Source organism: Ambystoma mexicanum, chromosome 6q (genome assembly GCF_040938575.1).
Source record: "Ambystoma mexicanum isolate Mex_15411 chromosome 6q, UKY_AmexF1_1, whole genome shotgun sequence".
Classification (NCBI taxonomy): Eukaryota; Metazoa; Chordata; class Amphibia; order Caudata; family Ambystomatidae; genus Ambystoma; species Ambystoma mexicanum.
This window is the reverse complement of record NC_090937.1, coordinates 915,805,112-915,822,703: the sequence shown is the minus strand read 5'-3', so window position 1 is coordinate 915,822,703 and position 17,592 is coordinate 915,805,112. Positions and strand designations below refer to the sequence as shown.

At 44.7% G+C, this 17,592-nt stretch overlaps 1 protein-coding gene across 6 annotated transcripts in view; it reads left to right on the top strand.

Annotated features, from left to right (window-relative positions):
• FBXO8 (F-box protein 8) overlaps window positions 1-17,592 on the top strand; it is an 862,565-nt gene that overhangs the window by 240,022 nt on the left and 604,951 nt on the right. For 5 of the 6 annotated variants that reach the window (XM_069631428.1, XM_069631432.1, XM_069631429.1 and 2 more), the window contains one exon: window positions 13,825-14,021. The exons of the other annotated variant lie outside the window; for it this stretch is intronic. In XM_069631428.1, the coding sequence (XP_069487529.1) occupies window positions 13,825-14,021 (197 nt within the window). The remainder of the gene's footprint in view (window positions 1-13,824; window positions 14,022-17,592) is intronic. 6 annotated transcript variants of the gene reach the window in all.

Sequence of the window (17,592 nt, the reverse complement as noted above, 5' to 3'; positions counted from 1 at the left end):
TCCTAAGGGTGGGTTCCGAGATGCCAACCTATTATGGTGAACAGGGGAAAAGACACTTGAATCTAGCCAAGCTCAATCAAGGTAGGTGGAAAGCAGTAAGGCGTTGACTTCAGGAATTGTGGGGGTTGTGTAATGGTACAATGAGACACAAACGGAGCACTGAAATAACTCCAAGTTAGACAGTAAAGTATTAATACACTATTAAGCCTGTGCAATACAAAAATCAATGAAGCAGTACTATCAAACTACTACTATACACATATGTACATTCACAAAGGGTGTTCTTTAATAAAACAGTTCAAGAGGATTCAATTCAGAAACCTAAGAAAATTGTGCAGTAAAGATAGTGAACAGGTAAGTAACTCAAGGTAAATATGGAAGTAGCAATGGAAACCATTACCCTGCCATATCAAATAATTCCCCTGACACCTTAAATGTCTGTCTGTGCTATTGTGAGTAGGCCTAGTGACTTATAGAGTAACAAGTTCCCAGAATAACCATTTGTCGGGAGTCTTTAGTAGTTGAGTTTTGGCAAAGCTAGTAGGCGAGTAAATAGGATGTGAAAACAAATGGAAGTACCAAAGATTAGTAGTCCTCTCCCAATCCAATCCCACCACTCTCTGCGAGGCCCAGGAGCGATCCATGGCCAGAATTCCCCCGATCACAACCAGGCAAGGGAGAGGTAGGGTAGGGACTTTGTGCCTGTTCAACCCTGCGGTGGAGGGTGGAAACAAGCCATTTAGGTTTGTCCCCCTCACTCCAATTGCACTATAGAAACATAGAAACTGCCCCTTGGGTTCCTAGATTCGCTGGGCCCACTTCTATTGTTGGTTCTGTTTCAGGCGGTCCAGGGGTCACAGGTGCAGACTTTGGGTTTTGGGACTGGGTCCGGCTAAGCGGCAGTTCCAAAGTCATTAAGATGGTTCCTGATGATGGACAGCTGGATGAACCAGGCACTCTGAGATGTAGACCAGCATGACACCAGAAACCAATCCGCTGTGAATACAGATTTGACCAAAAAGTACTGCCCTTCCAGTAGTGACCCTGACTTCCTGTCAAAACACCCCACTACAGAGAGTCTTTTGCTACAGGCAGCTACAGCAACATCTAAGCAAGCAGCTTACCCTACATCCCTCCAGATAGGGATGACAAAAGAGTAGATGGATGGGCAAGGAAGGTATTTTCTGCAGGAAGTATGGTGCTTAAATCGGCCAACTCCACATATGCCCTTGCAAAATTTACATTCACTCTATGGGACTGCATTTCCATGGCAGGAGAGCACATTCCCGAGGGGGATGAAAGGGACGGGTTCTTAGCCATAATTAGAGTTGGCAAAGAAGCCATGTGTGAGTCTCTTCAGTCAGGTCTGGATTCTGCTGACCGCACCAGTAGGGCCATGGCTACTAGCTCCGTTATACGCAGATTTGCGTGGTTGAGGAAGTCTGGCTTTGCACCGGTTGTGCAATTCAGACCCCTCAACATGCCCTTTGACGGGTCACATCTTTTTGGCAACAAGGCTGACGAGAGCCTTGAAGTTGCAGACCTCAAAGACGGCAGCCAAATCTTTAGGTTCTGCTAGTAGGCAGCCTCAGCCTTTTCACCCTAGTGGACAGCCTTGGAGGGGTAGACCTTTTCGCTACCACGCCTCAATTGGAAAAGGGAGGGGAATGGCTGGTCAAAGAGGCCAAAGAAAGTTCCCTCGTGGTGGACGAAGGAGAGGTGTGAAGCCAGCTCAAGCAGGGGCATCTTTACCATCCGACACTGCATCAGCTGCCTCAAAACCTCTGAGGTCTTGAGTCACAAGTCACCAGCGGGGGGGCAGACTAGCCATTCTTCTAGCTGATGAGACAGTCATTATTTTGGATTCTTGGGCATTGGAAACCATAGCCCATAGGTTCTGCCTTCCTTTCATACAGAGACCTCATAGCAATCCACCGCTGAGCCATTCTTTCAGGTTTCCAGATCTGATCCTTGTGCAGGAAATTTTAACCCTGCTAGAGACAGGGCCCTATAGAACCAGTGCCTCTAGCGGAGAGGAACAAGGGATGGTATTCCCTTTATTATCTAATACCTAAGAAGGGCGGAGGACTGAGACCCATATTGGACTTGAGATACTTGAACAAGTTCCTCAGAAAGGACAAGTTCAAGATGGTCACTCTTTCTCAGATCCTTCAGGCCCTCCAACATCAGGACTGGATGGTGTCATTGGACCTTCAGGATGCTTATTTTCATGTGCCAATCCATCTCGGGCACAGAAAATACCTGAGGTTTGCAGTTGGCGATTCTCATTATCAATTTTGAGTTCTGGCATTCGGGCTAACCTCCGCCTGAGGGTCTTCACCAAATATATGGCGGTGGTGGCAGAGTCTCGGAAACTAAGGTTGAGTGTCTCTCTCAATTACATATGACACCTTCTCAAAAGCTCCAGTTCATCAGATCTGTACTAGATACATCCTTGGGGGGGGGGGGGGGGGAGGTGGAGGGGGGGAAGCTCGCCCGAGGTGAAGGCTCAAGACATTCTTCAGATGGTCCCCAAATTTCAGAGTGCTCAGCGTCTCCCAGCCTTCGATTTATTTTGAGGTTGCTCGGCCTCATGGCATCCTGCATTTTTCCGATGCAAGAGGCCCGCCTGAGAATGAGATCCCTTCAATGGGCTCTCAGAACTCAATGATCCCAGTTCTCAGGAAAGCTGTTCGACCTACTTCAGGTTCCAAGCAGGGTCGCACAGTATCGTCTGGGGTGGGCCTGCGAGGACATCATTCTGAAAGGAGGACCTTTTTGGCAACCATGGCCGGAGATGACCGTAGTGAAGGAAGCCTCACTCACGGGGCGGGGAGCTCACACCAACGATCTGACGGCAGTCTTTGGTCTCCATCGCAGGCCAAACTACATATCAATCTTTTGGAGTTGAGGGCAATCAGACTATCGCTAAAGGCCTTCCTGCCCTCTGTGCGGGGAAATAATGTCCTGATAATGACTGCCAATACAGTGGCCATGTACTATCTCAACAAGAAAGGAGGTGTGGGGTCACTACCACAGTTCAGAGAGGCAATGCAGCTCTGGTACTGGGCAATTCAAGTAGGAATCTCCTTATCAGTTCACCTAGCCGCAGTGGAGAACACGGGGGTGGACGCACTGAGCAGGCAGAGTACAATCTCCCATGAGTGGGAGCTGGCTCAGGAAGTCCTTCGAGAGATCTTCACCCTTTGGGGAACCCCTCAAGTGGATCTGTTTGCGATCTATGTCAACCGGAAGTGCGAATTATACTGCTCCAGGGAATTGCCCCCAAGAGGAGCTCTAGGAGACGCCTTTGTGGTGGACTGGGAGTTTCCACTCCTGTATGCGTTTCCTCGAGTCATCGTCATTCCTCATGGGATCAAGAGGATGAGAAAGTTTGGGAAACACGTGATCCTAACTCCCTGGATTGGACCAAGAATGCATGGTACCAAACTTTCTGGACATGTCCATCTGTCCTCCAATGCGTCTTCCACAAAGAGAGGACCTTCTCTCGCGAGAGGAAGGTCCGGTTCTCGATCCAGAGGTCAAGACACTCAACCTTCACGCTTAGTTTCTGAGAGGCTGAGATATAAGCATTGGGACCTCCCGGATGACGTAATGGAGATTTTGCTTTCGGCCAGAAGGCCAGCAACAACGTCTTTATACCGTTGCCGTTGGAACAAATTCTGCAACTGGTGCAAAGACAAAAATGTAGATCCTTTTCTGTGCAAAACACTACATGTTTTATCCTTTCTACTATCTTTAGCCAATCTGGAGGTCCAGATTGTTTCTATTAAAGGCTATTTGGCGGCGCTGCCCATCTTTAAGCACTTGTCAGAGGAATGTTCATATTTGCAAAATACCACTGGTGACACAATTTCTAAAGGGACCCGCCAATGTGTCCCTCCCATCCCCTTTCCAGGTTCCAACTTGGGACCTTAATCTGGTATTAACATTTATGTGTGCACCCTTTGAAGCTTTACACTCCTGTCCCTTAAGGTTAACCTTTAAAACCCTTCTCTTGGTAGCCCTAACTTCAGCCCGTTGAGTGAATAAGTTGCAGACACTTTCATCTAAGCCACCCTTTACCATCTTCTATAAGGGTAGGGTTGTTCTGAGGGTTAAGCCTTCATTCTTACCCAAGATAGTTTCTGACTTTCACATAGGACAGAACATTGTTTTACCTTCTTTCTATCCCCCACCTCATAATGGAAAGGAGGAGAAGAGATTACACAGGTTGGACCCTCGCAGAGCTTTGAGCTTTTATATATCTAGGCTGTCAAAACTTTGCATTGATGATCAGCTTTTCATTGGTAATACGGGCCACAAACTGGGTCAGGCTGTTAGGAAACAGAACGTATCCAGGTGGATCTTTCAATCTATTTCCAGAGTGTTAGACTGGCAGGTAAGGATCCTCCTGAAGGGTTAATAGCCCATTCTGCCAAGGGCGTGGCTACCTCTACTGCCCTGCAAAGGGGTGTACCGATAAAAAATATTTGTGAGGCAGCAACGTGGTCTGCGATTCACACGTTCACAAAACATTACTGCCTGGAGTCTTCCCTTGGTCAGGATGCGAGCTTGGGAAAAGCGGTCCTGCACTCGGTTCATGAAAACCTATAAGAAAATGAAATTCTTACTCCCTCCACCAAATCCAACACTACTTTGGGACTCTATCAAAGATGGGAAATACGTGGAGGACACAATCCATTCGAAGAGCAAGTTACTTAACCCTGGTAACGTTCTTTCGACAGGATGTTCCTCCCACATATTCCTCATCGCCCTCCCAACCTACCCCACAATAGAATTTCCTATGCTATTACAGCTTTTGGTCCTTCAATGCTGAGTATGGTCATTCCTGTGGTTATGCTGTTATTTCTACTGTAAAAAAAAAACAGAACTTAAGCCAACGGGCGCTGCGCATGCTATATATGCCTTCGATGACATCATGCTCGAGACGGAGGTCCTCGAGGGACATCGAGTCAACGCCATCGACGCACAGCACCCTCTGTGGAAAAGAACATTCCAAAGCAGCTAAAGCTGGATATCGAATATCAAAGATGAGGAATATGTTGGAGGACCATCCAGTCGAACGAACTTTACCTGGGGTAAGTAACGTGATCTTCTCCCCAGTCTCTCTACTGGGACTGTGTACACGGGAGCATAGATTGTGGGGTGGGGGTGCTCTTAAACCTCTGAGGTACGCAACTTATCGTCCCCAGAAGAACACATGCAACACATAAATCTAGAGCTAAAGGCAATTTTTCTATCTTTGGAAGGCTTCTTAACCGGCCCTGGTCACCGGGTGATGATCTGCAAGGAGTACACTGTGCAGTGGTAGAGCGATGTTCTACCTGAACAAACCGGTGGTAGAAAATCTCCACAGCAGTGCCTTCTAGCCATGGAAATGTAGATCTGGTGCCTAGAACACATTTCCGCTGTAGCGTCCTACTTATTCAAGGAGGACAACATCAGGGCGTACACCCCAAGTCAGATCTCACACGCTCCACATGAGGGGCAACTCCAGCGTTAAGCACTGTTACTGATATTTCGGGCCTCGGGTACCCCAATTCAAGACTTGAATGCTCCACGCGATAACGAGAAATGCAACCTGTATGCGTCATGGAGGGGAAAGGGTAACGACTTACAGGAATGCCTTCTTCCCTGGTATGACAGAGACTTGACGCGTATCCGCCCCTTCCACAAATTCCAAACCGTTCACAAATTCAAATGAACAGATATTTCAGATTGTGGTTTTCAGACCTTTTAGAATTTCAAATTACGACCTCCATGGTGTGAGAAACCTGAGGGCGTCCACACATCTACTCCCCTTGGATCCCCTTCTCAGGTGGCCACCAGGGAAAGACCATCGTTTTGGATGCCAACCCTAGGGCTGATGAAGCGAGAGAGGATCACCTGGGTGGAGGGTCCTTAGGGATTGGGGACAGGACTACCCTGAGGGAGACACAGTACTTCCCCTTCAATAATGGACCCATAGTCCCCGAAGCCTGTGTGGGATGCCGATTCCCTTTGGTCAGAGTAGCGTCAGGAAGAATGATGAGCCTCGAAGACGCAGAAGGAGAGTGAGAAAGAGGAAGGGGCCCACAGGCGAGACATGGTATCCCCCCTTTTTCTATTGACGACCAACCTACCCCTTCCTCGAACTTTATGGCCTATTGTAAGCCAGCTCACCTCATTTACCCTCATGTGACACTTGACAGTACTGAAACGAGGAAGAGGCGACTGAGTGATGAACGCTATGCCATTTCACCAGCTTAGGACTGGGGCGAGGAAGATGCCTGCAAAGTGTTAAGTTCAGGCATGTCATCTCAGTCATAGTCAGGGAAGCTCAATTGAGAAAACACACCTGCAACCTGTTAAAGGGTTGCAGGTCTATAAAATGAGAGGTAGAGAACCCCACAGAGAGGAACAGTGAGGCCTGTGTGGGGGAGACCGCAGGGATCCTTGTTTCAGAGGAGGCGAGTCGTTAAATGGAACTTCTGTAAGTCGGTCTGCCGTTTGCAGAGCGCTGCGGTGCTGGGGATTGCTGAGAGAGGTGGTCTCACGAAGCGTGGCATGGGAGCTGGGGCTCCTTGGGGCAGACTGAAAGCAGAGAAGGGAGCTGTGTAGCGAGGTCGTCCCTTTCCCTGCAATTGAAGTGCTTGCTCTCCTGTGTTGTTGAGCAGACACAGGAGTGTCCAAGGGGCAGAAGTGGTATCCCTAACATCAGAAGCAGAAGTGTGTGTTCTCTGCGTTGCTGTGAAAGTTTTCGATGGGGACCAGTGAGTTTTTGACAGATGAGAAACCCGGTATAACTTGGTACACAAGTGCATGAGCAGGAACATTTCCATTGTTGAAGTTTGAGAAGGAATACTTTGTATCAGAGTGATTGGGTGTCTCAGTGAGAAAGTTTTCGAAAATCTGCGTTTGTTGGAAACTTCAACTTAAGCAAAACAAATGCCTATTGAATACCGAACTGAATGGAAACTTAAAAATGAAACGCCATGAAAGCATATTGAACGCCGAATGAAACCGTGAAGTTAAGCATATTAAATGCAGTATGGAAGAACACTTTATGGGCTAAGCAGATAAAGGGAACAGCCAAGGTGCCATGTGAAAACAAATTATGGAAAATGGAGCAGGTGTGACAGTCATAAGAAGGTGGGGTGCGAACAAAATACTGTCAAAGTGAATTTTTATGAGTGAATGTAGTGTGGCAAGGCCAAAGACTTGCAAGAGGTGTGTGACACATGATGGCAGAGCCACGAGGCTGACCAGGAAAAGCTAGAGTGTAAATCTGCACATAAGACAAATTGAGTGAAGGTGACTTGTTGTGCAGGAGCCAGACCCAAAGAACCTGTGTGGGCTGAAGAGCCCAGGGTTCCCGATTGCTTGACCTGTGATGGGTGGACCGTTTGTCGGCATCGGTGTGCGGCATGAATCAACATAACATAACTGCGCCTAGACCAGTAAGACCTGAATACTGGGCATTGTGGTGGTGAAGTTAGTCTTGGGGAAGGGAACCCTAAGACTTCAGGAACTACACTTGTTGACTTGAACGGAGCCTCAAGACCTTTTTGTGTCTGAATTGTGTTGCTTGGAACTTGGGTAAGGGAACCCCCTAGGATTGTTTGGAACTGTATCACCTTGAACTTGAGAAAGGTGATCTTGAGACTTTTGTGGAACTATTTTACACTTGGGGAAGGGGAGCTGAAAGAAAGCTGGGAGCTGGAAGAAGCTCTGGACTTTGATTTAAGCACTGTTGTTTTTGTTAGCAACATCCCTACACACCGTTTAGCTTTAGTTGTGAGGGCAAGTGTGGGTTTTGGACACAGACAGACTTGTAAATTGAACTCTTAGAGTCAAACCTTCCCCGTTTTCATTTGGGTAGGGAAATCCCACCTAAGCATAGGGCAAGTAGGCCTTCTAGCATCCTGACAATTGATTTAATAAAGTATTTTAGTTAGAACTTTAAGTCTGTTGTCTGTGTCTTGCTTATTGATGCCCTCCCAATGGCTACTTTTGAGTTGGCCGAACCCTTTTTCAATCAACAGCAAGAGATATTAATTTTTTGTTGTTGTTTTATTGTTATACGACTAAGAATCTTAACATTTAACAAATAGTACAATCACATAAAAAAACAAGAAAAAAGGAGAAAAGTAAACAACAAATATACAAGAAAATAGAAGAGTTAATAAAATAAACTAAGTTGAGCATCTTATCTAGTACATGGTTTCATACATAATTGCATACAAGATTTAATTTGCTAACATATAACATTTCATGCAGAATTTCAATCAGTAGCATCCAATTTCAGAGAGTTAAAAAAAAAAATTCACAACTACAAAAACGGTAGATGTCATATTACCGGTTAGGCAAAGTGACCAAATTTCATTCTGTGATGAAATGTTCCCAATTATTTGATCTGGGGGCAAATATGTACATCTTAATACCCGAATTTGAGGAGCCATACAATCCAATAAGATATGTTTTGAACTTTCAATACTGAGCTCATCATTACAACATCTACACTTTGCTTGAGAGGGGTCCAGCAAACCATATCTCATCAATAACGATTTGGTTCCCAGCAAATTGAGTCGAAAGCGTTGTAAAGTTGATATCATATACTGTGACGGATAAATTGCTAACTAAGGGGTCAAGGTACCCAACCTCTTATGGTCATACTGGAAGTGTACCAAAGATGGATAGGCATGCCTTAATTCCGTAGTTTATATCCAATCAGATGCATACACCATGTTCTTAAACCTCTCAGGATTATTCACAAGATCACAGAAGGAGAGGGCCAACTCCAAATAGGGTCTTGGTAAAAATGGGTCTCGTTCATCCACACACAGGTTTTAGAGTTCAAAATGTGCCCTAAACCCATTTTAGGTACTTGGATGCAATTTTGTGCTTTAAAAAGCATATGGCGAGAGGCCGTAGTGGGCTCTCCCCCACGGCCCTGACGATTCCCGGGCCTCCATTCCCCGCCCCTCGGACCTCCCAGCGGCCCTGATTGGTGCCCTGCACCATCATCAAGGACACCCCAGGGCAGCCCTCTGCCCGACAGCCCCGCGGCTAAGGGCCCCTAGGCAAAGGGCGACTCCAAGAAGTGTCAGCAGGTGTCCGCAGGGGAAGCAAAGGAAGCCAGCAGACACCAACATAACTGTGAGTGTGGCATGGGTGGGGTGTAGAGCAATCACTCTACTCCAGAAAGCCCCTGTCACTCTACCTTACCTTCCTTATCTTAGACTGCCATAGACTTAAACAATACAGACCTAGGAAACTTGTGACCTCTGTAAATGAGTTATACATGTTCCCTTGTGTTGCATATGCTAGTGCCACACTCAGGATTCTTATTTTAGCTTGCATCGCATCTAGATAGAAATGTGATTGTTAGCATGTGCCACACTGAATTCTCACCCCTAGCTTGCGTTGCATCTAGCTAGAAACGTGATTGTTAGCATGAATTCTGAACCCTGCGTCGCAGCTGGATAGAAATGTGACTGTTAGCATGTCCCACACTCGAATGGACTTCTGAACCCTAGCCTGCGTCGCATCTAGATAGAAATGTGATTGTTAGCATGTGCCACACTGAGAATTCTGACCCCTAGCTTTCGTCGCATCTAGATATAAATGTGATTGTTAGCATGTGCCACACTGAGAATTCTGACCCCTAGCTTACGTCGCATCTAGATAGAATTGTGAAGGTTAGCATGTGCCTCACCAAGGACTCCTAACCTTAGCTTGCGTCGCACCTAGATAGAAATGTTATTTTCAACATGCACCACACCTAGAATTCTGAACTTCACCTTGCACCGCATCTAGACCGAAATGTGATTGTTAGCATGTGCCACACTCAGAATTCTTAACTTTAGCTTGTGTGGCATCTGGTTAGAAATGTGAATGTCAGCATGTGCTGCACCTAGATGGAATCCCATAATAGCTAGGACAGCAATGCCAACTAACCAACCTTCTAACAATTCCAACCCTCTGCATACACCTCTCAACCTCTTACCAAAACACAACCACCAGCCTAAAACGCAGCAATCCGCACAAACTTCACAACAATGCAACAACAAAACAAACCACACATAGACTTGCAAAACAGCACACGGCGACTACGGACCGCAAAACACCCCAAGCCCAGCCAACATACCCACCGGGTTGAGGCTGCCAACAGCACATCACCGCTCTCTTGCACTTTTCCAGCCTATTCCCACTAACCCACCCCCTCTCCTCCCCTTTTCAGAGCCACCAGAGCGCCAGGCGTCCACTTCAGTGGTGATACAAATGTCCTTTAACATTAACATTAACATACAGGGAGCCTTCAAAGGGGCACAAGATCTTTCGTAACCCAGATCATATCATCCATTGTCCTCGTGCCATTAAAGAGACAATCCCAAACTCATATCTCAATGCATGTACAGGCACAGAGTTCGGGAGGTGCAAGACCCTTATCCAAATTACACCATCCAAAGGTTCCAGATCACAAACTGTTGCCAAATAATACACATCGATCCCATAAAGTATTTTTGGCACAATTTTGCCGTCATAGAATTTAATAGCGGGCTGGAGTCGGAGTCAGAACTTACCAAAGCAAGATTCAGCTGTCCCCAGCTGACATGCTAATGTGTTCACATGCATCTTTAACCACCCCTGTAGCCTATTTTTATGGGGATGGGACAATAAAAGGCAAGTGAGGACACTCGTTCCACTGGAGGTGAACCAATGTGCCGGTTATGAGCATTTTACCCTGTGCTTAGTACATTGCAATATCTTAGTTTTGGTGGGATTAATGGAGAGATAATGATTGCCAACATACTTCTATATGCCAACCCACAATCAATTTCCTTGGTAGCCTGGTCACTGAGGATCTAGGTCTGGGCACTAAGGGTTGTCCAAATGAAATATGGGAATCATAAGGGCAATTGGGGGAGAAGTCCAACAGATCACTACACTAGCAAATGGACACAGCTCTGCTGCTAGTGCATACCCCCCTTCAAGCAGTTGTGGATTGTGTACTCTACTTTGTTATAGATGTGGCAGAAATGGGTGTCTCTGTGGACTCCTGCAAAACTAATTTAGCACCAGTAGGAGCCTACTTGACACCAAAGAATAAAGTTAAGTTGTTCACAAACCCCATAGTGCAAAATAATTTCAGTGGTCTGCTAAGGCTTTACCCACCAAAGAGAAGGCCCCATAGTGCCTGGGACCCCGGTGTAGTCTTATCAATCAGCACTCGTGCGCAAACCTTTCAAACCTCTAGCCAGGGCAGAAGAGAAGCTGATGACTACGAAAAACGTTTTCTGGGTGGCTATTACTCATACGTGCACCAACTCAGAAGTGCAGGCGTTAAACATAGAAGACCTGAATATCATTTTCCACACGAAAAAAGTCTCTTAAAACCAACAGCAATTTTTTGCCAAAGGTTGTAAGCAGGTTTCATATCAAAAAGCAATGTTTTCTTTCAATCGCTCCTCGTCGGATCAGAGAATACACTGGATAACATGGATGTGGCAAGAGCCTTAAAATTGTATGTGGAATGAACAAAAGAAATCAGAAAAGTAACCCACTTGTTTGTAACCTTTTGAAGAACAAGCTTCAATACAGTAGCTTGGTGATTGGTCTCCATAATAATAGAGCATTTAGGTTACAGAGCAAATGTCGGCGCAGGGGTCCCTATGCTCGTCCTTTAAGGAGAAAATGAACCTCAATTACTTTTTCTGAGACCCGCATTATCCTGCACCACAACATATCAGTAAAAAGGCAAGTAGCTTCAGTCACCAAGATCAACTTCTTCCTCATTAGGAAAATGAAACACATACTTCCTTTTTTGTTTTTTACATACCAGGTTATGGTCTTGAATTCCTTTATCGTTTAAGGATTGGATTTTAACAGCATCTATCTAAGCCTGTCCAAATACATAATGTAACCATTTCAAAGATCCCAGAACCCTTTTGAAATTATGAGAAAAAGACGACATTACTCCAGCCTTATGGGCCTTACATTGGCTATCAATGGGAAAACAGATTATCTTTACATGTATGTGCCTTTTGTTTAAAAACCTGCAATTGCCAAACACCTCAATTTTTGAATAAATTTAGGCTTTGTGCACCGAAATTGGTTCCTGAGATCAAATACGTAAAATCGATAACCTTCCTGTTCTGTCGGAGGGAACCAACCATGGGCGTTCTTTCTCAGTATAAGCAGCAAGTCAATGGGACTCCCTTCCATCATCACAACGCAGAGCCTAATTTACTGACCTTTCAGAAGCACCTAAAATGTTTCTTGTTAACCTTCTCATCCTCAACTACAGCACCATGATGCCTTTGGGCGACCACTTCGCTTAAATAGAACTCCAACATCATTAACATTTGCAAGACTGCCACATGGACCACTCCATCTTTCCTTCTGTAGAAATCTCTCGGTCACATACTCGTAATGCACCCACTCCCCTGCTCCCAACAAGTCCATACCCTGCATCACCATCGTCACCAAACCGGCACATCCTCCCTTTTTGTCAATGAGCCCAGCCCCAATCACATTACATATTCTTCTTACCCACCTGCTTGCAGAGATGCAGTACCGTACTTTCAAACACGCATTACATTGGCATATTTCCACCTTTTATCCACGCATCCACAGGTAGATCCACACACACACACATACATATCAGATCCAATGCATGTAAATGCCCTCACCCAATTTAACTCTCTGTACTCCACTTTCCTTTTCCTCCAATATGGAAATGAGGATGTTTATGAATAAAATGAGCACTAGTAAACACCAGTTTAACGTACTGCATTACATGACATTGATTGGACAGGAGTGCAAATGAGAGTGAATACAACCTTCCTGTGAAGTTTCCGATCCAGATTCTAGTTATAGCTGCCTCATTTAAACAAAACTGTTAAATCTCAGGTAAATTATTAGCTCACTATTTGTCCAGGTCTGTGAAAATTAAGGGTAATTGGATACAAAATACTATTGAGGAGAGGTGTGTTGTACTGGCTAAATTATAGACTTTGGACCTGATGGTCTGCTTTAGAACGCATTTTAGCAGTAGGAATTGCTATCCATATGTTGTTCCTTGCAAACACTGTGGACTACATTAGCAACCATTATGAATTAACCAATCTGACTATTCGCCTGTTAAATGTGAGTGTGCATTTAGCTCTTGGTATTTTTAACATCTGGTTGTTGGTGCACAACTGTTTGTGAACATACTGCAGCCACCGATTCCCAATAAATGGATCTTAAAAGCATACACTAAGATGCTGCCAAGGTTGGGATTATTTGATGTTCGTTCCTGCCATGTCATTAAGTGATAAGTGGTTAAGAGTTGTTTGATTTCACTTTACCACTCCCTATGATTTTGTTCAAGTAATGCCGCTGATTTTGTTCCCAGTTTCTCCATTTGACCAAAATTGTGAGATCTTCCTCCTCCAGTTCAGTTTTCTTATCTGACACATCTGTGAAAAGTGAGAATGCGCCAAAATAAACTGAACACCTGTATGAAGTGCTGTAGTATAGTAAAAATATGGGCAAGGAAATGTAGTGAAGTGCTGTGGCAAGTTGCTGTCTTTGGAACTTGATCTGAATTTCGGCTTCCCTTCTTGACTTAATGGTTATGATCTTGGGAAAATTACTTTTCTCCCAGTGTCTCAGTTGCTTTATATACCAAGTGTTGTGTTCTCTCCCGCTTACAACCCTATGTCTTGTAATTCTATAGTGATACTTCTATTTTGCTTTACTAAAGATTTAATTTTTGCTATAACTAGGAAATAGATAACATTGAAACCTCTTAATTTCCTTGCTTTTTCCAAGGAGAGACGTTTTAGATGACCTTGTGACCTTGCACAACTTTAGCAATCAGTTCTTGCCAAATGCACTGAGGAACTTTTTCCGACACATTCATGCACCTGAAGAACGCGGAGAATACTTGGAAACTCTGATTACAAAATTCTCACACAGATTTTGTGCTTGCAACCCAGGCCTTGCGAGGGATCTTGGCCTAAGTCCGGGTAAGATGTAGTAAATTAACTTATTTGAGCCGGTCTTATAACGTTTGCTCAGTTTAATTTGAAAACAGTTTTATATAATATCTGTTGATACTTTTCTTTATACACCAACCTTACAGTCGGATCTTCATACAAAACTAAAGAACGTTCCAGAAACATCTTTGCAATTCTTGGCATTTTGTGTGTAAATTGTATTATCCATTTTACATTACATAGTGGCTCTTATCACAATACAGTGTACACTATTCTCTCTTGGATGACATTTGACTTCTAAAAGCCCATAGTATGTTTGAGGTGTTTGACACATAGGGTTGTTTAGTTTAGCAATTTGAACCAGAAGAGGGGTTGGGTGTGTGTGTGTGTGTGTGTGTGTGTGTACAATATATAAATTTACACACACCAAAGAAAAGTGCTTGAAATGCTAATGCTGTAACATTTATCAACTAACTTTCGTTTGTAAAAGAAAGACTTTTGTCAAATAAACATGTCAACCTTTTATTATGTGTCCATTTCAGCATTATTTAGCTTTTCCTTTTGTGATCAAGTGCAGTACTTTTGTCAAATCTTCCCTGCATTTTGTTTCTAAATTATACCATGATGTTCAAATATTTGTAGTACCTTTGACTTGAAGTGCCTTTAACTATACATCTCTTGTTGGCATAACAAGGCATTTTATTTAGCCAAAACGTGGCTAGGTCTGCTTGATTACCCGATTACCCAAGATCTAAAAAAGAAGTTAAGATTATTTTGTCTTTTTAAATTGATATTTCATGTTTCATTTATGGTACACACTTATAACAAAATAGGCAGCCAGAATAATCAGTCTGGCAATACCAAACATTAGGCATTCATAACTGTTGCCATCCTCACAGACACCAATATAATATTGTTACTTTGCTAGACTCATATGGTAGGGTAACAGGCTATGGTACATTTTTCAATATCAACCTCTGAAAAATGACCATACCCAGCTAAACCATACACTGTGCATGTTACCCAAGGAGCTTAATGGTTCTGGATGATCCCCTCTTTAATGGCTGGCAGAGGACCTTCCCTGTTAATGTGGATCGCTGATCTTTTGCATTCAATGCATTTTCTAACAATTGGCATTTCTTTTCTGATTCCCTAATACAGTACATGTCATTTGGGAATCAGGTCCTACATAGTTATCAGCTCAGGTTTACCAAGTATAGCAATACCAGAAATGTATAGGCTTAGCTTTGTGATCTCCATTGTGATTGTTAGGGCAGAATGACATTGTTCGGGTTCTTGCTCTCTAATTGTGTGAATGCCCTATGCTTTTTGCTGGCTTCTAAGGTTTTTTGTCTTTGCTTTTGGGACAAGTTGAACTTCTACTGAAGCCCCCTGCCACTGCAACTCTTGTTCTGCCGTGCTGCCCTTAGGAGCCCGATTATGCTACCAGGGCACGAGTGCTTTTTAGCAACCCATTTTCGTCCCACGTTGATTCCATCTCCATGAAAGTCTGCTGTTGCAGAGTAAGCTGGTGGCAGCTGTAATTTTGTTGTCTCTGCAGCAGGCTTGTGCCCAGTTTAAACACATTAGTAACCCAATGCACCTATATGGTAGACATTGGGGTTCTTATGTATTCTTTAAAGCCCTGCTCCTGGACATTTTGTTTTGTACCATTTCTTTGTCTTTGGAACAAAACGCTTGGCCCAAATGGCTGTTTTGCTTAGAGGTAAACCAGAACAAATGTATTTACAGTCCCTTAAGACATCCTAATCCATATTCTGTGTCAGTGTTCCTTTATATTTGGTTTTAACAAAACCTTTAATTTCTGTCCTGCAGCGTGATTGGTGGGCTTGCTTAGGCCAGCTCCTAAGTGAATGCATTATATGATAGTTTATTTATATAGCGCCTATACACAATGTGTTTCAAAGCACTTCAAGGCAAGGGAGGGAACAAGGGAAAATACAACATTCTTAATGGCCATGAACAGTAAGGGTGTGAAATGAACTGTTCTACTCGGCCTGACGACATTTCAGATGGTGAAAGAGCTAAGACATAGATGAGGAAGGGAGGGGGAGAGTGGGAAGGAAATGGAAACAGACAGGCGACTACCATACTAGGCCTGACGACATTTCTGGTAGAGCCGGAGAAAAACAAAAGGTGATGGAGAGGGGTGCAGAAAGGGAGGGGAGGAACAAAACAAGTGACTATCGTAATAGGCCTGACAACGTTTCAGATAGTGCTGGAGGGCGGGGGGGGGGCAGTAAGGGGATGGGGGAGCGACAGACTAGGTTGCTATCCTACTAGGTCCAGGGACAGTTCTGATAGAGTAAGTGCATAGAAGAAAGTAAGGGGAGGAGATAGGAAAAGGGAGAGGGGATGGGAGGAGAGAACAGAGAGTAAGCAGTCAAAAAGAGTGGACGAGTAAGAGGGGAGAGCAAACACAATTGCAGAAGTCAGTAGTAACACATAATGTTGCAAGCCAGTATACAAGATGAAGATGGGAACAGCATGATTCAGGGCCACCATGAGTACAAGATGCAATGGAAGTCCAGCATAAGAGTTGAGAAAGGGTGACGCACTGTGAATCATTGAAGTCCATAAAAGTATAATCCAGCATTGGCCACAAGACGGTGATGGTGAAACCAGAATGTAATAGGACAGACTCCTGTGTGCGGGAAGGGGGGGGGGGCACAAGGGAACAACACGGGGGGACCAGAGAGGGTGGGGATGGCCTGTGGGGACAGAGGGTGTAAAAACATGTTGGTGCATGCTTACCTGCTATCTTAGCAGGGGGTCGGACCTTAGAGCCTCCTTATCCAAACAGGAATTGCCCTTTTCTTTGACTGCCCTTCACTTTGGACGCCCGGGCGAGAGACGCTCTTGATCTAAGAGTTAAGAGCAGGAAGGAAGAGGCAGGGCTAAGAAGATGGGTGGTGCTTAGGCCAGGTGACCTAGATCCACTTTCACATGCTCCCCCGCTGCAAAGGAAAAGAGGCTGGAGGACTCCTTAAGTAGGGAAAATAGCAGAGAACCAATTTGTTCATCCGAGCCGTTCCTGATTCTTACCTGAAGTCTGCTGTGAATATGGGTTGCTTCTGTAGACCCTAGTTTGGCCATTTTGGCTGGGCTCTGTCTCCTTTCTTCTGTGCATCCTGCTTCTCCTTGCAGATAGAATCCCACCAAGGACTTTCCCTTTGTTTCTTGCCTTCATTTTAGCTGATAGGACTGGCTTTCCTTGTTGGACTCTTCCTCACCTGCAGTTGCTGGGCCCCAAGTAACATCTTTCTGGTCCAAGTGCCCAAGGTAGGAGTACATTTTAGTTTTCCTGTTTTTTTTATTTGTTTTTTAAACAATTTTATTGAGTTTTATATAACCATGGCAACTTGCAGACATGTTACATCATTGCACAACATTTCACATCAAATCTTGTCAATCTGCCCCCGCCGTCCCTCCCAAATCCCACCCCCACCCCTCGGCCTACTCCACACCAGTACTCCAATGTCTCATTTATTTCTCCATCTTCCCTCCTAGCCCCAACATCTTTGTGTATAAGAATGACTTCCCTATCTTCTTCTCTCTGTTCCGAAGTGGCCAAAACCAC